Source organism: Chelonia mydas, chromosome 17 (assembly GCF_015237465.2).
Source record: "Chelonia mydas isolate rCheMyd1 chromosome 17, rCheMyd1.pri.v2, whole genome shotgun sequence".
NCBI lineage: Eukaryota > Metazoa > Chordata > Testudines > Cheloniidae > Chelonia > Chelonia mydas.
In genome coordinates this window covers 16568686-16596332 of record NC_051257.2, presented here as the reverse complement: position 1 = coordinate 16596332, position 27647 = coordinate 16568686, and the positions used below count along the sequence as shown (strand labels likewise).

The 27647-nt window shown below is 44.6% G+C and overlaps 1 protein-coding gene across 1 annotated transcript in view; it reads right to left on the bottom strand.

Annotated features, from left to right (window-relative positions):
• Positions 1 to 27647, bottom strand: part of MYBBP1A (MYB binding protein 1a) — an 80187-nt gene that overhangs the window by 15542 nt on the left and 36998 nt on the right. The window contains exon 24 of the mRNA XM_037880167.2: positions 3916 to 4032. Coding sequence (XP_037736095.1) covers positions 3916 to 4032 — 117 coding nt within the window. The remainder of the gene's footprint in view (positions 1 to 3915; positions 4033 to 27647) is intronic.

The window sequence follows — 27647 nt, the reverse complement described above, 5'->3', positions numbered from 1 at the left end:
CTGAGCTCTACAGATACAAGAGGGTGAGGGAATGCACCAAGGTGAGAAGAATTCAGGGCAGCTGCATCTGAAGTGAGATCTTTATAATGTAGCGACATCGGCTAGCCATTTGGCCAATAATCTGCAAAGCCAATGTATGCATGGCCCCCACTCCATGAAAACACATAGCGAGGGTGGAGGGATCTCCTGGCTGGGAAGTCGGGAGTCCTAGGTTCTGCCACTGGACTTACTGTGTGACCCTGAGTAATTCATTTGAGCCTTAGTTTCTCCATGTGCAAAATGGGGATAATGCTACTTCTCTAACACAGTGCTGTTGCAAGGTTTAATCAGGAGGCAGTAGTGGAGAGAGCACTGGACTGGGACTCAGGTGACCTGGATTCTATTCCAGACTCTGCCACTGGCCCACTGCATGACCGTGAGCAAGTCACGTCACTTCTCTGTGCCTCAGTTTCCCCATCTGCAAAACCGGGATAACGATGTTTGTGCTACTCTTCAGGAAGCTGGGAGTCTCGGGTTTCAGTGAAATGGTTTTTATTTAGTGATTACCTCAACAATGTGATGGCTGAACCCTCCTTTTTTAACGTGCTTTCAGATCTACGGATGAAAAGCACTGGGTAAGAATAGGTGCTATTATTATTACTATTAATAAACATAGCTAAGGCTCTTTGAGAGCCTCAGGTGAATGGAGCTATTCGAGTGGCAAGTGTTATTCTTCCTTTTTCATTGGCAACACCATCCTGTTGGCTAGGTGCCCAAATTAGGGCAACTTTAAAAGCTGCACTAATGTTATATTTTTTAACAAGTACCCGCCGTGGAATTAGGACGGGGTGGGCAAACTTTTTGGTCTGAGGGCCACATCAGGGTTCCAAAACTGTATGGAGGGCCGGGTAGGGAAGGCTGGGTCTCCCCAAACAGCCTGGCCCCCGCCCGCTATCCGCCCCCTCCCACTTCCTGCCCCCTGACTGCCAGGAAATCACTGGCATTGCTGCTGCAAACCTGACTGACGGCTGCAAGAATGGAACTGATCCCTCCCTGGCCAGTCCTGCTGCTGTTTAAACAGCTGTCGCACGCATTAGCGAAGAGCCGCTTAACAGTTCTGGCTTTTCAGGTTATCTCAGAAGCTGCACTCACACCTTCACCTCTTTGGGAAACAGATGGCTCGGTGGGTGGTGCAGGACATTTGGAGATTACTGAGCGTTTCGTGTCTAAATCTGCCCTCCCGGCGGTAGCCAGCGAGTTCTGTTACCACCTCCCAGTTGCCAGTATGTAATGGGTTACTGGTCTCCATCCTGTTCCCAGCTGGCCGAGTTTGCAGAGGAATCATAGGCTGAGCAGGCAAGAGAGACTGAACCCCCTAGTGAGCAAGAAGCTCCTCCTTCCTCTTCCTATACCCTAACCTAGTCTGTAGATAAACAAAGGCATTCCTAGATTTTGAGGCCAGAAAGAATCAAGATACCACCTCGTCTGACCTCCTGCACAACACAGGCCAAAGAACCTCACCCAAAAGCTACTGCATCAAGCCTCTCACATCTGTTTGAACTAGAGCCTTTAAAAAAAAAAAAAAGATGTCCAGTCTTGACTGAGGGTACGGCTATAAGGTGGAGGTGCAATTAAATTCCCAGCTCAATACACGGTTGCTTTGATTGAGCTAACACGCTAAAAACAGAACACAGCCATGGCAGAGAGAGCGGCAAGAGAGGTTCATCGCACCACGGATATGCCTGTCAGAGACACAGCTAGGTACGTGCTCGTGGTGGCTTCCTCCCCTGCTGCACTTGCCAGAGCAGAAACAGTCTCTTTAAGCAGATTAGGTTGATGAGAGCTCACGCCAGTGTCTCTCCTCACACCCCCTAGCTCAAAGTACAGACACACCCTTGGAAAGTTCCTAGGTAAGTTGTCCCAATGGTTAATTACCATCACTTAAAAATGTGTGCCTTATTCATAGTCTGAATTTGTCCAGCTTCAGCTTCTAACCACTGGATCTGTCATGTGCCTTTTTCTCCTGGAGATTAGCCAGGATTTGAACCTGTGCCCACTTGGTAAGAATCTTTCCACTCGACGACCAAGCCACTGCATGTTTCTAGTGCTATCAGTCAGGCACTGTCTATGTTACACAGTACAATAACACCCCACAACACCGGGTCCTCTTTTTGCAGCAAGGTTTGTTACAATGTTTGTAACTTTGGAAACAATTTTCTGGCACAACGTTCAACCTCGCAATGCACTAAATCGCGGAAACAGGCAGATCATTTTACAGTGAATTAGGAATTATATACCGTGTATTTGTTAACCCCCACCACCACACTTAGCACTTAACCAGCATTTTATGGGGCTAGTTCTGCACTTCTTGATGTTATACACCAGTGTAAATGCACTGATTTCAAAGAAGTTACACTGGTATAAATCTGGTGCATGGCAGTGAAGATTCAGACCCTACAGCTGGGATTTTCCAGCCATAGGGGGTAGGTGCCCAAGTACCATTGACATTCAGTGGAAGTCAGGATTTTAATTCCTTTAGGATTCCTTGAAAATCCCCATCTACCTGGACCACACTGTGGCAGTTTTTGTTAAAATGCAAATATCCGCAGAAATGGAAAGGGATGAAGAATCATTCAGCTCAGCAACAGCTCATGTTGCTACCAAAGCTTGTTATAACACTAGATCCTGAACTGAATGACATGGAGGCATCGTAAAATTCAATGTGTATCACTAATGTGACGTACGGCCCTCTTGTGAGCCCTGCAGGTATATAACAGCGCCTGCCAGCTAGAGAGAGACATGGTGACACAGAAGGTTTGCGGAGGAGGATAGTTGATTTGATCCTACCCATCGCGTCATTGATGTAATCATTAATAAAATGCATTTCGCTGAAACCCAAGACTCCCTGATTTCTTGAGAGTACTACAAAGGTCATCCCTGAGTTTCTTAAAATAGATTTGCTTGGAATTCTTGTTCCTACTCAATGAAGGAAAATTCAATCTGTTGACAACATTCTAATATTGCTTATTGCTATAGAAACTTAAGACCATCATAACCAATTAAAAATGTGCAAAGAATGAAAGCTATACTCAGAGAGATGATAATAATACAGGTAAGACCCTAACCAATATGAGTCACTGAAATTAAGCCCTCTCTGTTCACTGAGACCCCCTCTTTGTACCATTTCGGAACACTCCCTCCTAAAGCACCAGAAGCAGCGTGGACCCATCATTCTTTTGCTCTCGCTGTGCTGCAATCTTGGCATCATTCTATTTTTAGAATAAACGATTTTAGGGTTCTCTTGGCAAATATCCATCTGCCATTAGCAGCGAGTGGTCCGGGGCTATGTCAGGGGACCAGGAGCCAGGACTCCTGGGTTCTAAATCTTGGTTCCACTTACAACCGCACTCAAGTCAAGTCACTTTACCTCTTTGGCTTACAGGGTTATCTAGTTGTAAAACAGGTGTAACTTTCAGAGGTTTTGCGAAGTTAAATTAATATTTATGACGCCCCTCAAGATTCTCCAATGAAAGGTACATGCAAAATGCCATTAGTGTATTGAATCTAAAATGCCTAAAACGTTCTGACCCATGCAAGTTTATTCCTCATGCTTAGCCTCTCCCACTTGGATCCACACACTCTTGTATCAGACCTACAGCCAAGCATCCCAGGCCTGTTATATATGATACAAAACGGCCATGTCCTACAGCATGCAGGAGTTCATGTGGCATGAACACCAGAGAAACCATTCGCTAGCTACTAGGGGGTCCAGATTCAGATCAAATGTAAGTGGGTGCAAATGCACTGAAGTCAATTTAATGGAGCCAAAGCGATTATACCACATCTGAATTTGGCCCTATGAGCCCATGAGGAACAGGTGCAGAAAAGGCATCCAGTGGGCACGACCCACATTTAACCTGCTAAAGTTCTCATTACCTCTGTGATCTGATTGGTACTCTCTCTGATCAGCTCCTCCCACTCCTCCTCCGTCGTCATGGAGAGCTTCAAATCCCGAGTCTGCAGGGCCTTCTGGAGAAGCATGCACGCCTGTGCCTGGAATGGAAGGAAAAGAGGGACATGTGAAACTCCGTTCTTTTTGGTGGATGGCATTAGCCACCTAGCTACAGATCACTGAAACCCCCAGTTAAATATGGGGATGGGGATAGTCTGCATTAGACTCACCAGCACAGTTAACGCTTTGTCACAGAACATTCATTCTCCCTTTCAGAGTCATTCCTAACACAAGGCACTTGCGTAACATACTGGAATTATTTGGTAGAACGGATGCATTTTAAAATGTGAGTCAAGCAGGTGGAGAGATCACCATTATTTCAGAATCAACCTTTTATGGCAGAAATGCACCCAAGTGCAACGTATATAGTCTCCATAAATCTATAAGCAACCTTTTCAGTCACTTTACCTTTTATTGTGCTCTAGCTCTGTTGGTAAATGCATTACACACAAAACGTAAAAGATTGGAGCTGGCAGCCTAGCGAATGCTCCGTTGCAAAAGGAAGCTGCAGATGGAAACTGCAGCTCAAAGCAGCACTCAGCCTAGCCCTGGAATAAAATGCACTCATTAAACCTACATGTTAACAGGACCATTGAAGAGGAGTATCCAACAGAAACCCAACGGGAATTTCCAGCCTTCTCACGTGTCCTCTTCTAGTTCAGAGATTCTATCTGAAGTCCCCACTTAGGTACAGGCAATGCACAAAGCAAACAAAAGAAACACATCAAGACACTATGCCAACCATTAGTGTCAATATGCTGTAGGATTTAAAGGGGACACTTCCCTGACAACAAAATGTCAGAAAGAAAAAGAGCGAGTGAATTCTAGCCACAGATAGAAACACCGTATTGCTGTCTGCAGATACAGTCACAAAGGGCTAATTTCAATCTGGGTGTGTGATGGGGTATATAAACCCCGCACTAGCATGAAAGGGTTTAAGGAGCTGCTTTGGGCTGGGGTGGCCCAGCCTCCTGGTACTGGCATCTACACACTGCTATTTTTAGCATGACGTCTCCTGCTGCCTCCCGCTGCCCGAACTTTCCCCACGGCCAGAGCCTTTCACTGACACACGTAGGTACACACCACAGTCTGGACGCAGCTTGTGTGATGCTGGTGGAACTCCACTGATCTAATCAAATTTATTCCTGAATTACAACCCCTGAGAGGAGAATCAGGCCCAGTGTGAAGAGAATGGGCAATAATGAAATAGCAATTACTGGCTTTACCTTTGCACACTGACAGAGATGCTCGTAAATTAAAACTGACAGTTCCAGCCAGTGAGCAGGGAGGTTTTTAAAAAAATCCATACTTGGTGCCAAATTAACATCCAACAAAAACAATAATTGGGAACATAGCATAATTTTGGTTAGAGTAATCAGCAATATTTTAGCTAGATGAAAATCAAAACCATGTATGTGTGTATGTCTGCTGGAATTTAGGGTGCAGGCTGGAGGCATATAAACTATTCGAGTGACACCTGCTATTGTCACTAAATAGTGATGACAAGCAAAGTTCTTAAGGGACTAGGGATTTTGAGACACTTCATAGAGGCCTCAGAGTAGCAGCCGTGTTAGTCTGTATTCGCAAAAAGAAAAGGAGGACTTGTGGCACCTTAGAGACTAACCAATTTATTTGAGCATAAGCTTTCGTGAGCTACAGCTCACTTCATCTGATGCCTGATATGCGGAGGCAGGTGCCCAGCACTTTACTGAAAATCAGGTCCCACTCAGGTCTCAAGTCACGAATCCAAAATGGCATCCGCCATTATTAGCCACTTTTGATTCTCCTGTTTCTGATCTGTGATGTTCCCACCCAATAATTACTTGAGCTCTTCTGGAATACAGCTTCGTCACTGGTGCCCCTGGTAGGACTCTCCACAAGATCAGCATTTCACATAAATAAAATACAAAAGCAAGACGGCACCCTGGAGTTAATCTACAGTCCTGAGATGCTGTTAAAGCAGTTTAAAGGAACTATTCTCTTGCTTTGCATCCTGGTGCAATCAAGATGAGTTGCCTGGACGAATGTTATTGAAACTGCAAGAGGAGAGATGACGTCTTTAGGTTTATGATCTCGTCTGGCCCCTCAAGTGAGTTACTGCCTTTCATTTACTTCAGGGGTCACCTATTCTCTTTATAACTGCACAAAGGCAACTCTCCACTACCCTCGGTGTATGCACCCAGACATGCCGTAATTGGTCTCATAAGCCATAGCTGCCTCTTAATTACAAGAAGTAGGTGAGAGCGCCTGCCTGGCATGTGGTGGTAGGAATCTGTAACTCTGGTTAAATCAACATCAATTGAATGACGTCTGCTGCAATTTTGAAATAACCCAGCTAATGGAGTTCCTGTTCGGAAGTGAAAAGCCTGGTTCCACAGTATATGTCTCTATTCTTGCTACCACGGTTGCTATGTGCCCTGAAGATGAGTCACTCCTGTAGCCCATGAACCTTAACAATCCCACCTTTGCTGGGAAGAAAGGTTTAGTTCTATTTCTGTTGTTTTTATTCCAATGGAACTTGCTCTACGGGCAGGTAGAATTGCAATGGCTGCAGTTTTCAAAGAGACTTCACCGCCCCATCACTCCCTTTTATCTCCTAGATTGCTAATGCAAGAGGCAATTTTCCTCTTCTCAGATAATCATAGTCTTACCCCACAGACTTCAGTTTGGCATTGGGACTAGTTCTTCTGCATCAGAGTGAGAGGCATGGTGAGTTAAGAGGTTACGGGCTGATTTATTGCAATGAGGATTACTGTCACGGGTGGTTTTAATCTCCTGGCCCACATTCCTCCTTGTCTACTCTACCGCCAAACTCCTGCTCCAGGCAGACTGCATACTGAATGAACATATGAACTGTGGCTATCGATAAATCAAGCCCGGTAACATTAATGCTTCACTGTCCTTGGAAACGGCAAGAAATTAAACAATCCTGAAGAGAGGAAGTAAAAGAAAGGAAACTGCTTAGTTTCAGCAGGTCCCAAATTATAGCATGAAAGCAACCAACCAACACAACAAACCAGCAGCAAATTTCAGCATCCTCTTGTTTAGAGAGAAGTACGAATACCGATCCTTGTTCATATCATTTTATTTGCACGTAAAAATGGAACTTTGATTCTATAGCTCTACAAAAGAGACAATCGTGGACATCTGAAACTTGCCGGTGCTCAGATCTGAAACTCACCAGGCGCCCGGGATGGTGAGTGACAGCACCGCAATGGACTGGAAATTACCAGCCCTTAACAATAGTTTTAGAGTCCTAAACCAAGCTAATATATTGTCAGAGAGCACCCCCCTGAGAAATGACAAGCTATGGACCTGAAGGCTGGACACATATTAAAAGCTGCCTGCAGAACAACGGCCTCTGGGTGCCTACTGAAGTTAAGAGAATATTACAAATTAGGAAGGGATAATCTGCTGTTTGAGTGGGCTGCTCTAGGAAGCTTTTCCTTTTTATTTATATAGTGACACTTTAAGAGGGGTGAGAAAAAAGTCTGCTGGGAAGGAATACAAGAGTCACTGAAGTACAGTTATAACTCAAATTATCCACAAGCCATTTCCTTTCAGATGCATTGAGAAACCACTTGCTCTCTTCTCTTTATAGTTAATATTTCCTTAGTGGACAGAGCTTGTCTGAAAGGAGGTACATTGAGGATGTGAACACAATGCATAAGGAAATCAAGGAGTTCAAATTTGTCAGAATTTAGCTAGGGAATCTACGTAGGAACACACTAAGATTGCAACCTGATTAGTGATTTGGGGTGCCCATCATAAGGGGGCCTGATTTTCTTAGAATGGGTACTCAGCACTTCCTGAGAACCCAGCTCTTTTAAAGGTGACTCAAGCTGATAGCCTAAGAATTAAGGCACCTAAAATTACTATTTACTTTTGAAAATTTAGGCGACTATTTCTTTCTATGTCCAAGAGATAGTGCTGGCAATCCAAGAGGTGGGCCAGGGAGAGAGAGACCAGCAAAACCTATAGGGATGTAAGATTTCTATAAGCCAGTATTATTTATTTTTATTTAAGTAGATGCTTAGAAACATGCCCTGCTCTGGGTACACGTGTATACATAAAAATACAGTTAGCAATGACCTCTATGCTGTCCTTGCCCCGAACAGCTTGCCATCTACTAGAACTGTGAAAAATATGTGCAGAAAAAAGTTTCCAATGACATTAGCCTGTTTTCCATTCTGCAAAATTATTTTTTTTTTTGGCAGAACATTTTCACACAATGGCAAGGGTTTAAAAAGCCAAGAGTTTTGGAAGGGATGTAAACCCTCACATTCAGGGCATAGACCAGCCTCTAGCTGAATGAGATAAGGGAGCAGTTTTCCTTGTGTGCAATGTGTCCCATACCTGGCTCCTCCATAATCTTTTGCACCCTCCTCTGAGTCCCGGCTAGCATCAGAGACAGGATAATGGACTAGAGGGACTATTGGCCTGATCTGATCTGTGATTTCCTACATTTTAAACTGGATGTTTGCTGGGGCAAAAGAGAGACTGACCATGTGCACAGGAGAGCTCCCTACAGGGAGTGTGGTTCTAACCGTTTCAGCCCATGGACAGAGGCCAGCAATGCTCAAGTTCTATCCCCGCCTACGCCACCAAAAATCTTCCCACCCCTCTGCATGTATGTGGCACTTTACAAACAAGCAGTACAACTTTGTTCCCAATGGAGTCAGAGGGAGTTTGTCATTGACCACGCTAGAAGTGCAATTAGACCCTTTATTTAGTTGTGGCTCGTGACATATCATTCTCCCCATTTTACAAGTGTCAAAACTGAGGCTCAAGAAAATTACACTCAGAATACAACCTTGTCTCAGAATACCCAGGAGCTCCCAGCTCCAAACCCTGGGCTTAATCCACTAGACAAGGATACTTCTAGGACACACATATTGCTTCTCACCACACACACACCCCAACCCCTATATCCCCAAAATGAAAATTTGTAAGTGAAACCACATTCTGAGCTAGCTTAGATCCAGTAACCAGGTGAAAAACTTTATATCCCATTCTGGGTCCTATAAGCCATCTAGTTCCCCAGCCAAACCTACTATAGAAACCAGTTCAGGAAATTCAGCGTTAACAAAAAAAGGGAGGGGGAAAAAAAGAAGACGAAAAACACTAACCTTCCTCCCCATCCACCAAAAAATGTATCCAAAGAGGATATACACACATATCCATCTACCTACCCATAGCAGTAAATGGGGTAGAAACGCTCATTAGTAGTTCATGTGGAAGGACGAAAATGAACAACAATCCATAACATGCCAATTCTGTGGTTTTCTGCCAGCTGTTTGTTTCTCTCTGACACTAACATGCATGTCAATTCAGTATAAACAGTCAGAGTCTCCCTTTAAAATACTAACTGTACACTCACTGCAGGAACTGAGATGATGGGGGATCCCCAAGTCTTTCCCCTTACTTACAGGCTAACACACAGATCAATCAGGCTAAGATGCTGGGATATACAGCATGCCTCTATCTGTCCCAGTAAGGCATTGGCAATCTGATAATTTTAAATGGCAAGTGATAGGCTAACCATGAGCAACACAACCGCTGTTCTCCCGCTGACCGATCACATCTGCTGTGGTTGCGACATTGGAAACAAGACAAAGGTTACCCAAATCACCGTCCACGACATCGTAGGGAAGGCATTAAAGGGCCTATTGAAAGAAACAGTCCTCTCCTTATTTTATTTCAGTTCAAAACAGACGGGAAAACTGAAGTCCAGACATGTTAAACCAATCTATTCAACTCAAGATCGCAGAGTGAATCAGAGACAGAGTCAAGGAAAGAACCTTTGTTCAAAGTCTACTGTTCCACCAGTACAGATTCAACACCAGGGAAAGCAATGGAATTACTCTGGATTTACAATGCTGTAACTGAAAACAGGATCTGGTCCAATGTCTCCTGACTGCCTGTCTCCTGACTGCCAGTCTCCTGCCCTATCCAGAGGGCCGTGTTGCTTCCTGTAACATACCCAACCCTCAATAGGCAGAAATAATGTTGCTATGGGGCCCTGATCTTTGTTGAAGCCCCCCTCCCACACACAACTGGCCAGCAGCAGATTATAGCAAGCAAAACGTGAAACAAAAAATTAAAAACCAAGAATGAGAGTACAGACTCACAACCCTGGAGACGGAGCAAGTATGGTGAACGAACAGCAGCAGGGCAAGCTTCCCCATATCCCATCCGTCCAAGCATGCCTGAATAGATCACTGCAGGGTTGCTGCATGGTTATTTCGCCCATTCAGTCCTTGGTGTCTTGAAGACTGCTGATGTTATGATACAGGCCTCACTTTAGGAAAGCACTTAACTACATGCTTAGGTCCATTCCTATTCAATGTAGCACATAGTTAACTTGAGGCATGTGCTTCAGTTCCATTAACTTTGATAAGACATAAGCATCCACTTAAGTGCTCTCCTGATTAGGAATGTGTTCCTGAATCAGGGCCATGGAAAATTGTCCTATAGCCTCTGAAATGAGATCCAACTCACGTGGCCACTGAGAACACATTAGGATAGCAACAACTCATTCAAAGACAGGCTTGAGAAAGAGCCACTTTCCAATTCAAAAGCTTAGAGATAATACAGTTGACTAAGAAGCCTCCACCAATAACTTTCTCCAACCTAGAGCTACGACTGAGATATTCCACCAGTGCAAGCAAAATTTGCCTATTCTGCGACAGGATTGGTTTTAATGTGCTAATAAGCAAGAAAAGTTACCTACTGATAAAGATTAGAATTTTTTTTTTCCTGATCAAGTTGAGAAGCGAACAAAATCCTATTTCAGCATTACTGGTGCAAGACAAACAGAATCCAAACAGCCTAAGAACCTTATTTGGGGGCTATTTAAAGGGGTTTAGAATGAAAGTATCCAACCGCTTCTGGGAGAATGTGCATTATTATTAAGACACAGCAAGTGCTGTCTACTTTGGATCAGGGCAGCAATGCAGAAATGCTCCAAGACACAGTTTTTTAGCATAGTTGCAGTCATGTCCACATTTTAAGAATACACACTTGGTAACTGCAACTGGGCCTCCGGAAGCCAGGCATCTCCCATCCCAGATCAATGTCAGCGGAGACCTCACCTCCTACAAGCAACAAGTCTCGGTAACAGCCGTCCCTAATGCGTTTGTAAGGCTTTCAGCCATTCTATTCTCTTCTAGGCTACTGTAGGCCAAGAAGCCCCAACGGAGATCAGGGCTCCACTGGGCTAGGTGCTGAATACTTGCATTGCGAGACACAGTCTCTGCCTGGAAGAGCTGAAGTGACTTGCCCAAGGTCATACAGGGAAGAGTGTGTAGAGGAGCCAGGGATTAAAGCCAGATTTCCTCCTACAAAGTTAGGCCAACCTAGCTACATCATTCGGATGTGAAAAAATACCGCTCCCGAGCGATGAAGGTAAGCTAACCTAAGTCCTGGGGCAGACACCACTAGGTCAACGGAATAATTGCGTCACTGCAGTGAGTGTCTACACTGAAGTGCTACAATGGTGTCGCTGTAGCTGTTTAAGTGTAGACGCAACCTCAGTCTAATCTCCTCTGAGTTATGTATTTTGGTCTGAGTTACGCATTCCTCCAGGAATGGTCAATGTGGAATGCTGCTGCAGTAATAGTAAAAATCCCATAAAATGCACCACGGACATTGTGCAGCGATGTACACGGGTCGGAGGAGGAATTCATTCCTGACCTCAGAGGCCATAAGCTTATTCTCTGAAGCATGAAGCCTGACATAATTGCCCATCATATAACATTTTGCAAAATCCACTCTCACTAAAGCATACCAAAGGGCTGGTCATGTGCTCAAGAAGCAGCACTGGTTAATCCAATGGAAAATTTACAAGCCTAAAAACAAAATTCTCCTTGCAAAAATTTAGTACAACAGGGTGTGTGGGGGGCAATTATGACACTTTACTCACCTGTTTAAAAAGGTTACTGAGCCAGCTGGATGGATAAGTAGAACCTTGCAGATTGATTTAATCACCATACATGAAGCATTTAAGTGGCACTTTCATCATCACATTTTACTACCTTTGACAAGTAAGAAAATCTCACCAAATACACTCCAACCACAATTCCTAGATCTTTACGCTTTTATGATTTAAAGCACTACCATTGTTTCAGAATGAGTAATTCTGCACTGCAACCTTGAATTCTCCAAAGAAGACAGTACCTGCCATATCCAAATAATAATAATAATGCAGATTCCTGAGAAGTAGCTGGATGCCTTCCGCTCTAAGATCCTTTAAATAACTGACAACGGTTTGCTTATTAGCACATTAAAAATAATCCTATCACATACTAGACACATTTTGCTCCTACAATATGTGGAATATCTGTGTGGTGTCTCCTTGCGTGAGCAAACTATCAATGAATGTTTTTAAGTCAACTGTTTTACACTGATCCAAAGAGTCTCTCCCTCCCTCCCAAGCTTGTCTTTAAAGCAAGTTAAACAATGTTTAGTAAACACAAGGCTTTCTGTGTTTTTATGAACAGCTGTAACACCCGGTCTCAGTGATTCCTCTCCCTAATGAAAAAAAAAAAAACAACTCAGCAGGATTCATCTCCAGTTTTAGCACCCAGTCACTAGCTCAGGAATGCTGCAGCACTTGGGGAAAAACAAACCCAGATAACCAAACAACTGTTAGATAGAGAACTAACCCCACTTGGCAGAGTTAACCAGTTCAGAGAGATGGGACACTGACCAATGAGGTTCAAGGGCAATGACCTGGTAAGAGAATTCTGGCATTGCCAGCTGCTGGCAAGGGAAAAGGCACTGGTGTTTCTACCCTGGACCCTGCTTCCGAGGTGCCATCTTTCACATTTTATGGATCTGAAACTTCATTCCCCAACAGCTGATAAGAGATAAGGATCTTTCGGTTTCTTCTACCCCACTCCAGAACCTGCTGGAAGGAGGAAGAGATCACCACCATTCTATCCCACCCCCAGTCCCTGTTTCGTTGGTCTTCTGTTTCTCTCCCCTCCTTCCTCTGCTCAGTGGCAGCAGTGCCAAGTTCTAAGTTCTTTCACTGCTGCCCCCAGGGTACTTTCACTCTGCTGCTACTTCGGGCTTGTCTATACTACACTGTTCTGCCACTTTGAACTATACTGATATAGATAAAGGAGTACAAGTTCCCCTAGCGTGCATGCAATTTTACTGGTACAAAAGCGCTTACACTGATACAGATTATTCTGGGTCAGGAAGGGGAATAAGCGATACCAATATAAGGCACCTTTAACTGCTACTATTGTGTCCACACTACAGTTATGCCAATATAGGCCCCATCGGGGGGGGGATCCTTAACTTTTGTAGTACACACCAGCCCCTAGCAAAGCTCTGAGCAGCTACTGAGGCACTGCAGCCGACTGTCTGAACACGCAGGCAGACCACACTGCATCCATTCACACTCAGGAGGTTTTCCTTCACAAGCACAAAGACTAGAAGATATTCTGTTTAAATTAAAAATTTTAGCTTCTTGAGTAATTGATGACCTGAGCCGCTCACATTCATCAGAGCAAGTCCATTCGCTCCCAGCTGGAGAGTGGATTTTTCAAGTGCTGCTCCCATGCAGAAAGGTACAAACATTTGGATGCAATATGAAATCTCAATTTTATATTTAAATCTCCACAGAAAGAGGAATTCCTCTCCCCACATATAGGCTGGCTTCCAAAGGCAAAGCCAGTCTACTTCTGACAAACCCAGGCAAAGAATGGTCTTTTTGCCAGCATGAGATCCCTGCACTGCCTAAGTAATGAATTTGAGAGGGCCAACAGCTACAAAATGACAACAGGGAATCAGGAAAGTAGGAAGCTCTGAGTACAGCTATTACTTTAAACACTATGACAGCTGTAGTCCATCCTGCTGTGGTACAGCAATGATAGTTATCTCCCAATAAAAACACAAAAAACAACAACAACAGGAGAAGAAACACAGAACACAATATGCAGTAATAGGTGCCTTATAAATGTGGACAATAGTAATAAGCACAAATGCCTCTGAAAGTTTGCTATGAGGTATTAGCAAGTATTTAAGCTCCTGGTGTGTTCTCTGCATAGTCTCAGATCTGCAGTATCAGACCAGACTTAGTGCCTTTGAGCAGAGCTTCACTACAAGCTTAGAATTAAATGCCATTAAAAAAAAATCTCCTATTCATATAATATTAATGCTCTGCTGAACACAGGAGAGCAAGCTGCTTTGCTTGTTCCCAGGCACCAGAGCCCAAACTGGACCCCAAAATACTGTCTAATGTTAGGTGCCTCTGAAAAACGTAATGATTTTGCCAACCCGGGCAAGGTACATGCAGCGCTATCTATCTGCCACGTACAGTGTGTAACATTGCCCTCCGATGACTTCAAGGGCGATTCAACTGCAAACCAGGCCTAAAAAGGGCATTGTGGAATCCCACGGCCAGTCTCTCTCAGCAATTTCCGATGGAAAAATATTCCGTCCACAAGTCAAAGGATGTTTACCCCCACCTCCTCCCCTCAATGGCCAGCCCTGCAACTCCCCCCGCGTCAAGCTGGGCTCTTTTCCATCTTACACAACACCCCCACGAGTAGGGGTTCTGCTGATCAGCTTCTCAGTTACACCTGTGCAGCCCCATTGGCACAGGTGTAGCTGATAAGAACTCAGTAAACGACCATGCACACACACTGGTACAAAATCCAGTTTTGTGCTGTCACTGCAGAGCTAACAGGAGTTCAGTAACAGAAAGAGTATTTTACCATTTTTTTTTAAAGTCAGCAGATATGCCTAACGCACACCGGAAGGAGGTGCCTTCCTGCCTCCCGGCATTTTTCAGAGCACATCGGCTATATAGTAATTCAACACAAAGGACATACAGGCACCAGGCCCTGCAAAATTCAAGTATTTCAGGGGGCTTCTAATTTTTTTGCTTCTCTTTCACCATAGACTACTGGGCAGATGCTATTGATAAAATTACTTATGAAAAGAAAATTCACACTGATCCCCTTGCCCTCTTCCAATCCGAAATGTCTGATGAAGTTAATCAGAATAGATGTAGCAATCCATATATTGACTTCTTGTTTTGTTGAACATAAAGATTTATTTTCCCTTGAGGTAAATATTGACCGAAGCAGATGGGCCAATCAGTCTTAATATTCACCTCACCAGAAGTCAGTATCTTCTTATCCTAAAATTTAAGAGGGGGGAGGGGGGAAGAGAGAGAATATACTGATGCCAGAAAGGTTTTGTGATTTGCCCAAGGTCATATGGTGAACTAGTGGCACAGCCGGGACCAACACTCTCACATGCAGATATATCGTCTCTCGCTCTAGTTACAGCATCTCACTACAGGACTGGGCTCTTAGCAAAGAGTGTTGGAACTGTAAATATAAACTGTGCTATACATCCGAAACGGGGCCACCAGGTGAAAGGTCTAGTTCTGTGCTTTCACCTTTGCCAACAGCCCAAGTGTTCAAAAACCACAAGTCAGCCTCCAAAAACGAGATTTAAAAATATATATATATATCTTGTGATTTCTCCCCAGCTGGGAGCCCCAGAACCTTTTGGTTTTAAATGCAAGCAGAGATCCTCATGGAATACTGCAGTAGCTGGGGCTTCAAGAAAAAAGGTCAAATATCACAAGCCTCAGAATAGAGAGTTAGCAACTACCTCCCTCCTTACCCAGACTTTTCTTCTTCCTGAGAAACAAGGTCCTGATCCTGCTAATGCTGAGGCAAACGAGTAACTTTACACACCCGAGTAATCCTATCAAACTCCATGGAACTTCTCATGTGCCCAAAGTCATCTGCATGCCTAAGAAAGCCCTTGTCCTGCAATAAATTCTCCTCCAAACAATTCCTGAACTGGATGGCTCCTCCTAGTCCAAAATGCTGCCTTTCCATAATTCAAAGAGGCACGTGCCAGTGTTTATTTCAAGGCTATTCATAATGAGGCTACTGCATTAAGCAACCTAGTTAAAAAGACCTTGCTAGAGCCAAATCCTCAGAGATTTAAGACCAATATACATGCAAAGAAAAAGAGTGTCCTAATTATCATTTTACCCATACGTTCTCTCTCTTTCAGTTGTATTCCCCAATTCACTCAGTGAGGCTCGTGACTTTCAATTGATGGACAGAGCTTTTCATCTCTCTCAAACTGTAACCAGCCAAATAATGAAAAATTAAAATTCGGATTCACTCAAGTATCAGTTTGGAGTTTAACATTCAAACAACTAAAAAAAAAAATCACGCCAGTAAAGCTGCCGTCTGGGAAGCAAAAGCACGGGAGCACATATTGGGCCAAATAATGCAGTTTCATCATTTAAGACAATCCCACAACCCTTAGTCCTGGAAGGAACGCTATAAGGGAGGTAATGTTGCCTAGTGGATAGAGCACTGAATTAGGACATAGGGGAACGGGGGTCTCTGGCACTGGCCTGGTAAGGTATCTTGGGCAAGTCACATCAGCGCTCTGTGCCTCAGTTTCCCCATCTCTAACACAGGGATGACGACACTTTGTATCGTGGATAAAAGCATTCTATAACAGCCAGGCATTATTGTTATTACGGACGTCAGGAGGATGACTAGCGTAAATGGGTTCAGTAACTACTCACACAAGTTGCAAGACTGGGTCCTAACTGCATCTTCTTTGGCAAAATAGGAGAGCCATAATTTTCCAGCTGCACCCACCACAACAGCTCTCCCACGGAAGCCAGAGCACAGACAGGAATTGCTGTGCCTCACAGGGCATAAGAATACCTGGTGGTTCTGTCTGCATTACAGCCTTCCTTCACTGGCGGCCATCAGCAACACATTCCAGGCCCTGTTTAGGATGGGGTAGTCAAGGCGATACAACGATCTCTCGTCGCAGGTTGTAAGAATCTCAACTTCCTCCACCCATCAAAGGTCAAGAAAAGGGTCAGCACTGCACATATGCTCTCCCTGCCATTTTCGGCTTTGCAGTATGTGAAAGGAAAGCAGCAAGCAGAATAGTAGCCACATACAAATCTGAGAGCAAAGCAGTGATTTCTCTCCTAGGGTCTGATGCTGGTCCCATTCAAGGCAAAGGCAAAACTACCAGTGACTTCAATGGAACAGGATTTGACCCTAAAAACCATAAAACATTCCGTACCATCTATGCCACATAAATCCAGATGATCCAGCCATTCAGTCACCCACTGCATCAAAATAAGCAAACATAAAAGAGTCACCCCTCATTTTCTCCACACTTAATTATTAAGCATGTTACAATAGCCTTGTAACCGAACAAATTTATCCCACTTGCTCCACAAAGACCCTTCCAGTGACTAGACCAAAAGGCTTTGCTGAACAGGAGGAGCAGAATGCACAGTAGAGGATTATTCTCAAATGCGCGGCTCTTTAAAAACCTCAGATGGCAAATAAAATTCAGTAGGTTACTAAATCACTCAGACTTGCAACTCACTGCAAACTCGTCCACTGGAGACAGGTACGGCTACTACAAGCCCAGTGAATGACTCCAGCCAGGAAAGCTGGTGGAAGTTCTTGTTATCAGCTGTAACCTGTAGCACTGAAGGAAAGAGGAACCGCAAACTGGTGTGCCAGAACACATTTAACAGAGAGCCTCTATTCTGATGGAGTAACAAAAAAGAAAAACATACCCTTCCTCTATCATTGGGAATTTGCTAGAGAAACCATCATCTTGCAATCAAATATGAAGAATCTAGCAGAGTGAATATTTTACATGCCCTAAAAACCAAAATGGAGGAGAGAACTGGGGCAGAGACCATCCTTTTGTTCTGTTTGTGTACAGCGCCTAATACAATGGGGTCCTGGTCCATGACAGGCTCCTAGATCTCCAGCAATACAAAAATGACAGAGACAAGGTGGGTGACGTCATATCTTTTACTGGATCAACTTGGGTTGGTGAGCGAGCCAAGCTTTTAAGTGACACAAAGCTCTGCTTTATGCGAGCCTCTTGCAGACCGTGCAGCTCGAAAGTTGGTCTCTCTCACCAATAAAAGATACAACCTCACCCACCTTGTCTCTCTAACGTCCTGGGGCCAACACAGGTACAACAACACTGCAAACAAATAAGTCATGACATACAGACAGGGCCATATTTTCAAACAGAGCTCAGCACCCCAAAATCAGTCCATTTATTTAGGTGTCTGAATGGTAGTCAAGCTCTTATTGAAAATCTGGCCCAGAGAGATGGCATGTGTCTAGTAGCTGCCAAAGGTGCTGGAGCAATAACCTAATCTCACCTGTTTTATCCACAGAGTAGGTAGAGCACAGACAGCAGCAGCAGTGCAAGCTTCTCCACCTGGTCATCAAGAACCTATCAACTTGCCTCAGAAGCCTGATGCGGGGGGCCCCACCTCAAGATTGCTTCAAGCCCCCAAGTCTATCTGTCTTCACTGTCTCTGCTGAGAGAGGCTAGTGCCAGTTGTGGGTTTCTGTGTGTGCCATGCAGACATTTGTCCACTGGGAAACGGATTCTGATCAACATTTGCAACAGGCCACTCAAGAGCCATCACACAGCAACCAGAATAAAAAGTTACCACCACCACCACCGAGGGGAAAACAGAGGTGTGAGATGATCTTTCAGAGGAGGCACACAGGTGTGTATGATGCTCCCAAGAGAGTTTGAGTGCACAAAGTAAGCCACATCTATGGCTGAGATGTAGCACAACCCCATTTACACACCCCAGTTGGTAACCAATACAGGTATGTACCACAATGGAAACTCAGGCATTGGCTCCTCTGGAACCCATGCGTATTTAAATGTTTCAAGCTCCCCTGAACGGGTTAATATGATCCTTTTTTTTATTTTAAATCAGCCCAGTCGAACAGGTGAAAATAAAAGTGGCTTATAAAGCAACTCAGGCCAGAGGGCTGCATTTAAAAATGGCACAAGACACGTTTCCAAATAACATCAGAGGCTATGTATAGATTCAGCAGCATCTAATGGAAAAAAAGGGTTTCTTTGAGTTTTCCTGAGGCAAACAACCGGATGTCAAATTCACAATTCCACTGCAGAAGTGGAAGGCTGAGATGGTATACATCCACAATACAGCTCAAAGGTCTAGGAATCGAAGGCTTGATCCTGCCAGGAACACAGCACTCTGGCCCCAATCAGCAAAGCCCTTCAACACATGAATATTCCAGCTGAAGCCAAAGGGACTACTCCCATGCTTAGAGTTAAGCACATGCTTATGTGCTTTGCTGGATCAGGATCAGAGTGGCTCAGCACTGTGGGATTAACCCCTAAATTCAGCTTTTCCTTCAATTCCACCCAACTGGCCTAGACCACTCTTCTCTTTAAGCAAAAGAAGGTGGGGGTGAGAAATCAAGCAGAAAACTGTAATCAGGTTTCAGTGCAGACACCCCTAACTTTTACAGATACCTCTGCTCTTAAAAAATTGTCTGCCATGATTAAAAATAAACAGAGCGGTCTACAGGCAACACCGGCTGCAATAACTGCATTGCATAAAGAACCATACCACTTCCTCTAGTTCACTGAGGCTTCCAAGAGCCCACCTGTCTCTGCAGGACATAGTGTCAAGCCTGCCCCCTCGTGGAAGCTCTCTGAAAGAACTCTTCCCCCAGTGAAATACACAGCAAGTACCATGACTGGAACAATGCGGAGAGAAGAGAATGGAGGCTGGTTTAAATGATTGAGATCTGGGAAACATCATCTCCCACCCTTCCTCTCCTCTCAAGTAACACTTCAAAAAGAAAGGAGGTGGAGTACAAATGGCAACGGTACTAATCTGGGCAGGTTTCAAATTTGCTTCCTTACCAATAGTAGCTTATGCAAACTATTCCATAACAAATTCTCCCTACCACCCGCTGGAAAACATCTATGAAAATGCATTCAAAGTAAGGTGCATTAGTGTAATGATTCATTTGTTGATCACAGCATGGACAGAAATATATGCCTACCCAGAGAGGTGCCAGCTTTTGAGGCTGTGCGGCTCTTTAGCTGTACTTAACGTGTTAAAATTTAATTACTCCTCAACTTAAAAAACTCATATGAAACAAACTGTTCAGATACATTGTCATCCAGCCAAGACCACTTTTGGCAGGGTATAGGGATCATTTTTCACTCTCATGGAGAAGGCAGCATTGGCACAGAATTACTTGGATTCTGCAAAGTTTATCTACATACATTAGAGCTCTTAAAGGAGGCTCCGGAGACACCAAGAATAATCAGTAACTTGCCTAACGTATAGTCTAGATTAAATACATTTTCAAGTGTTTCCCATCATGGGCTGCTTTAGAAAATATATTTTGAAACAGTGATGAATATATATATATATGACAAAAGGTCACATTTTGAGCTCCACCTCCATGCCAATTGAAGCCTCAATGCTCCAAGGAAAGTGATTTTTTTTTTTTTTTTTGGTTTCATGTCAGCAATGCACTTATACTTGAAGGCCTTGAAGAATTCTAGCCAAATCACTCAAGGACAAGAAACTTGTGTTTGCTGGACAAGTAAAATATCTTTCTGTTTGCCTGGCTCACCCCTGCATCTTTAGTCTCCACAGAGAAAAGGCAGGTGAGTCACCTTTGCACCTCACGTGGTACATTTGTGTCTATGCCAAAATGCTGAAGTGAACCCAAAGGCTCCAGATTACTGTGTTTAAATGCATCCAATGAAGTGAGCTGTAGCTCACGAAAGCTTATGCTCAAATAAATTTGTTAGTCTCTAAGGTGCCACAAGTACTCCTTTTCTTTTTGCGAATACAGACTAACATGGCTGCTACTCTGAAACCTGTGTTTAAACAAACACAAACACACACAATGATGAATATTTGCCAGACAAACAGGCCATTGACCATGCATTACTCCATTAGCCCAGACTTGGAAAAATGTCTTGAGATTGGGAATCCTACAGCTTTCCAATGAGACACTCAATAAGGGGACTTATTCATATCCATGGTAATGGATGTTTTTGTAGGATGAACTCTTCTCCATTAGGAAACAGACTGAGATCAGAAACTAACATCACACAGGCCACTGAACCATCATCAAAACCCACCCGAGTAAAATCAAGCTTTGAGCAAAAGGTTCTTTTTCCCCACTGCCAGTACAGAGCCATCATCCAGTTGCCCAAAGCCTTTCCACGTTAGAAGGTTCATTAAAGCTTAAAATGACTGACTGGATCAGCCTTTCAAAGAGAAGTCTTCACTACAGACATTGCCTCACCCCAAGAGATTTAGAGTATGCGCATGGGCATCTTTCGAGACAGTCAAACACTTTCTACTTAGTTTCTCTTTGGAAAATGGCAGGGAAATTACTTAAGCCCTCATGAAAGGCTCAGTGCTCGGTTTGTACACGCCCCTAAATGGCTATTACCCCTCACCAAAATTATCTGAACACCAAGCACATTTTGCTACTGTCTCAACTGAACGCATCAACCGTCTAATCCAGACCAAAGGCTCTGCTTGGATGACGGCAACAGACCCAGGGCTGGTTGACGCAGGGCGCTATGATGAATTAACTAACCCTGGGAAGTTACCACACTTAAGTTAAAGTACATTCAACCCATGCATGGATGTTCTCATTCAGAAATAAAGTGGCCTTCAGTTCACTGTGGTTTAATCCTCCTTGGCGGAATGAGAGCCCTCCGTGGGGGGGTCCTAAATGTGTTTTAATTGATGTGCATTCTTCACAGATTAGTCAGTTTGTTTGTATTTCTCTAAACATTCCCATATACACAAGCCCCTAGAGTAACGACAGCACATAAGCACCAGTGTAGGTATATTGCTACTTCCAAAGAGAAGTTGGGCTCATAGTCAAAGCCCTGGACTGAGACTCAGGAGATCTGGGTTTCATTCCCAGCTCTGCCACAGACTTGTTATTTTATCTTGAGCAAATCACTTACTCTCTCAGTTCACCCATCAGTAAAAAGGGAATAAACAGCACTTCCTGTCTTCCACTCTCTCTTTGTCCTATTCGGATAGTAAGCTCTTCATCGCAGGCAGTCTCTTATGTACATGTACATTGCCTATAGCACAACAAAGACTCGATCTCTGCCGCAGCCTTGAAGTGGTCCCATGGTACAAAGAATGATCAGACTTTTCTCTTTTTCAGCCCCTTCCACAACGATGCTCAAGGGGCTTTAACAAACAACACATTAATAGTTTCAGAGGGATGCACCCAAGGCCACGGGCAGTTACTCGACTCAATGTTACTTCAGCTACTTTCACAATGTATTGACACTGCTAAAAATAAAGCAGGAAGCCATTTCTCACCTGACAGTCAGGAGAGCTCTGTGAAACACACACCTCAATCCCCTGTTCATACTCTGGCAGCCCAACATGCAAATACAATCCTTTCAGGAGTTCATTGAAAAACAATTCTTCATGCAGTGAAACAAAGCACAAGGAGGCAATCTGAAGGTCAAGTTCCCCGAGGCAACAACTGCATTAGGGAAGTAGGAGGGAAATGAACCCATGCACGTATATTTCAAAATAGAATTTAAAAGAAGGAGTTCAGTGCTCATCGAAACTGTCAGGCTGACAGCACTAGAAGCCAATGTCCCATATAGTCAACAAAACAGCAGAGACAGCAGCATGCCTCCCACGCTTGTTAATATGCCACACACATTCTGCTTAACTAATTGCAAGTGTCGGAACTGCCAACAGACCCATACGCACCAGAAGTTCAATGCAATTCATTAGTGGCAGGTTAGTTCAAAGGTCTGACACAAGCAGTTTCATTGGCGGCATAAGACATCGTATTATTTTCCTGTGCTAATGTGTGTGATCAAAGAACCTCCTGCTAGCTGCCACTTCTGCTTGTCCTACCTTTGTGCGTGCGCACGTGTAAAAAGGAATCTGAAGCCGTACAGGTACATACCACTAAGTGTAAGGACAGCCGTCGCGGCCTTCACTGCATGCAGACTGTTTCCATACAAACACGGAGCCTGATCCTGCAGCAATTGTGTCACTAGTTTCAGTGGATGCAGGATCAAGGTTAGCTGGCAGTGTTTTCAAGTGCTCAGCACCCAGAACCGCATCGAACAAGCTGAGCCCTAAGGAAGATTTGGCCTATAATGGTAATTATTGCTCTGACTTGTAAGAAAGCCTTACAGATACATACACATGCAAGCAAGTCTAAAGGCTCAATGAATAATCCTTTGCCATCCAGAATTTGTTTAAACAAATTTTTATTAAAAAGTCCCTATTGCTAGCAGCAGCAGCAGCATTAAATTAACACCCCAATAAACACGCAATAGGCCATATTCCTAGAGGTCATTAAGGTGGAGATCTAAATTACCTATACATATGGCTTCAGGGGCAATGGTAGAAAGCACTGCAAGAAAAGCAACTAACAAAAGAGCTGAAAGATTTTTAAGCCTTTGTGAATTTTTATAAATTTAAAAAGCACAGCCCACTCCCCCCAGCCCTTGAAGGGAAATTAAACTTTGAAAGACATTGTAGAGGGAGCAGCTGCCAAGCACTACCAAGCAGAAGAGGGTTCATTTCAACAGCTTGCAGATTTTTAGCCTCAAGATGGGCATGTCTGGAGCATCAGTCCCTGTTCTTTTGCGGCTAGCTCAGAAGAAACACAGCATTCGGAATGTGACCACTGTATCCAACTACAAATGTCAATGCTTTGTACTCCATCAGAGGGTCTCAGAGCACTGTACCAACAGGAAGGAAATACATTTCACACCTTACAGTAATTTCATCGAGATCACATTTCCCTAGTTTGCTTATGAGAATGTCATGGGGGACTGTACCAAAAGCCTTACTAAAATCAAGATACATCATATCTACTGCTTCCCCCTTACCCACTAGGCCAGAAACCCTGACAAAGAAGGATAACAGGTTGATTTGGTATTATTTGTTCTCGACAAATCCATGCTGGCTATTCCTTATATCGCTGTTACCTTCTAGGCACTTACTAACTGATTGTTTAATAATTTGTTCCAGTCTCCTGCCAGGTATCCAAGTTAGGCTGACTGGTCTATAATTCCTTTCTTCGATGGGAGTAACACTCATGGAATTACAGGCCTTATCTAATCACACAAGTTGCACTGGTTTAAACATGAACTGGTTTCAAAACAGACTGATGGACTGGTACGAACCACTCTCCATACATTTCTACCAGTTTAAAACTGGCTATACTGGTTTAGCTTGTCTGCAAATTTACCAACACAGGCTAGACCCCCTACAAGCCAGGTTTATATTGATTTAAGAGCTCCCACCCACAATATGATGCACCTACTTCCACAGATCTCAAAGTGCTTTACAAAGGAGATGAGCATCATCAGTTCATATCGCAGGTAGGGAAACTGAAGCCCTGAGAGAGAAGTGACTTGCACACAAAGTTGCACCATTTTAAATGAATCAGTTTAAAAACCACATATTTAACTCAACTGGTGCATCTTTATATGCAGACAAGGCCCCATTTTCCAGAACCCCCTCCCCCAAATCCCTCCAGGAGAGAGCTGGTTCTGTAGTAATTATAAGGAGGCGTGACAGATTTCTGTTACCAATCTGCCTGAGGCGTCAGGTGATCAGGCTAAGGCCGTGGGATCATTTGGGGAGGAGATGACGGAACACACCAAGTGTCTAAATTTTAAAGCTTTGTTAATAAAATAATAAAACAACAGCGGAGGTGGGGTGGGGGGGGGGGTTTCCCCATGTCACTCAAAGGAAGGAAGAAAGTGTTAGTGCTCCAGGCCTTAAGCAACTTTCATACTCACACACGCACTACCCAAGGCTGGCCAAGCCTGGGTGCAACGTAAAAGAAGAGGAGGGGAGGAGGGGACAGGAGTTCTTATCCTGTGCGCACAGGTCGTCCAGGGTCCCCTGTTGATCTCCGATTTGCCTCGGCTCTCGGAAGGGTTTTTAAGTCCTGGGTTCTTTTGGGGGCGTTTTGTTCAGAGACCTCTGTTCCCCGTGCTCTTTGTACCAGTCCAAACCGGGTCTCTGTGGCCTCCCCAGCTTTCCCAAAACACATCGGCTCCAGGAACGCAAGACTTTGTTTTCCCCCCCATTCTGCTGGCCTTCGCCACCTTGTTCATTTTTGCAGTCTCTGCAGTCCTGCTCAGCTTAGTTCTCCCCTTTTCTTACGGCTGGCTGGGGTTGGCTAAGATATGAATACAGCTGCAGACTTCTCGTGGGGCTCCATGACCTTGGACTGGGGCCAGTGTCTTATCTTCAGACTGAGCTAGCTGAAGTATTGAGTTAACCCATTTTCTGCTCTCTTCCTCCCTCCCGCTTTGGCCTCTCACAGCCTGCAAAGGAATCTTCCACTCCACCCTCCCCAAAATGCTTTGCGAAGCTTGCAACAGCGTTAGCAACATGTAGTGCTGATCTGCCTTTCCAGGGAACCCCCTGGGAGGAAGGAGGGGCTGTGGGGGTGTGACAGAGGGTCAATGCAATGTACTTATTAGGTACTTCTATGGCCCTCATTACTGTAGTGATTATGAGCACCTCACAATCTGATGTATTTATCCCCACAATACCCCTGTGCAGGATGTACTATTATCCATATTTCACCCATGGGGAACAGAGAGATTAAATGACTTGCCCCAAGTCTTGGAGGAAGCGTGTGGCAGAGCAGGGCCTTGAACCCAGGTCTTCTAAGACTTAGACTAGCACCCGAACCGCTGGGCCATCCTTTTTCTGCATATGGCATAGTTTCTTCTCTTCAAAAGAACCTTCAATCACTGATCTGCACTGATGAGTTTCCTAAACGAAGCCTGCTGCATTAAAAATATCCAGCATTGTCTCAAGAGCCTGCACCAGGTCTCCCAACCCAATCCCGCTCCAACAATTGGAATGGTTTTGTAAATGCTATGTAAATGTACACACACCCCAGCTATGCATTGGGTCTACAAACGGATTGTTAGTATTTAAACATTGTGCTAGTGCCTAGAGGCTGACCAGGGCAGAGCCCCGAACAAACACAGAAAGCCTGCTGTGTGTGTGTCTGTCTCTCTCACCTCCCTCCCCACACACAGAGGGTTACGACTGAAACAGAAGGTGTTACCCATTATTAGTAGCTCAACTTCTTGTATGAAAATAGCACCAGAGGCCCTGCAGCAAAAGCAGGGCCCCATTCTGCTAGGCACCATACACACCCCAGAGAAAGTCCCCACCCTGAAGAACTTACAGTCTAAACAGACAAGCCAGACAAACTATGGGAGAGGAGCAGAAAGGGGAAGTGATTTGCCCCAGGGCACCCAGCAGGCCAGAGGCCTAGCCAGAAACAGAACCCATGTTTCCTGATGCCCAATATACTAAATACAAGACCATGCCATGTTGTCTCTCCACATTGACGGTTCAGCTGAACAAATCCACTAGAGCAGGGGTTCTCAAACTGGGGGTCGGGACCCCTCAGGGGGGTCACAAGGTTATTACATGGGGGGGGGGGGTCCACGAGCTGTCAGCCTCCACCCCAAACCCTGCTTTGCCTCCAGCATTTATAATGTGTTAAATATATTTAAAAGTGTTTTTAATTTATAAGGGGGGGGAGGGGGATCGCACTCACAGGCTGGCTATGTGAAAGGGATCACCAGTACAAAAGTTTGAAAACCACTGCACTAGAGGACCCCCGCCTCCCCCCAACCCAGGGTTAACAGGCTTCACGCCCCTTTCACCATAAACTAACTGTAGATGTTAACACAAAAGTCCAAACCCAGGTCTGACTCACCCTGTTCCTTTAGCACGAGTCCTTCCTGCAGGCTCTGGCTGGGACATTCTGCCTAGCAGCAGAACAGCCGATGATAGCCTGCTGGGTTAATTGACAGGCTAACGAGAGACACCTGTCAGCAGACCCAATCGCTTCTGAATGCCCTACAGATCCTGAATATATCCCTGCAGAAAGTGCAAGGTCTCCTCACAGCGACACGGGGTCAGAGTCTGTGGAACTCAAATCGTTGAGGCCAAGGATTCAACAAGATTCAAGGCCATTCATATGGCTATCGAGAATATTCAGATTTATCATAGCATGGACATTTATCATAACATCTGACACTGGAGACCGGACACTCCACCAGATGGACCTCGGCTCGGTTCCAGTCCAGCAAATCCTATGTTCCTAGGCACAGTCCAGGGTGAGCCAAAGATGGCTTTACTCCACTTTTTCACCTCCTGGATTCCGGGGCAGAATAGCGCTGTGTATACGTGAGATCCTCCATGGAGCTGTTCTAATTCATGACTTTCCCAAGGGAAGCTCAGAACAACACCAAGTGCAACGCAAATGTCCGCTCCTGCCCTCCTGTGCCCAGCACCCCCCCTATCTCTAGCACACCACCTACACTATAGGTAAGGGGACGGGATTCCCTTTGGGCCACATCCCCAGACAAAATAAAGCCAGTTTGCATCAGGAAGTGAGGATTTAACAGAAGGCACCCCCCACCCCCACCCCACACACACACGGACTGAAATTTTGACTGTAAGAAGCCAAACGTCCTGAGTTGAATGCAGCCTGGGTAATTCGGGTGGCTGACTGCAGTGAGTTACCTGCTACTCCAGACTCCAAAAGAACACTTCACCAGGCTGTTCTTTATCAGCACAGTGTAGCCAAGTCCATGTTCTCTCCCCTCCCACGCACCCAGAGCCAAGAGTCCTTCCACTAAATAGACTCTTGAAATGAAGCTCACACATTACCTCGGGAATCCCTACAGGAAAGAGATGTTATTCCCCATGGAAGAAGCCGAGATAGTAACACAAACGGAG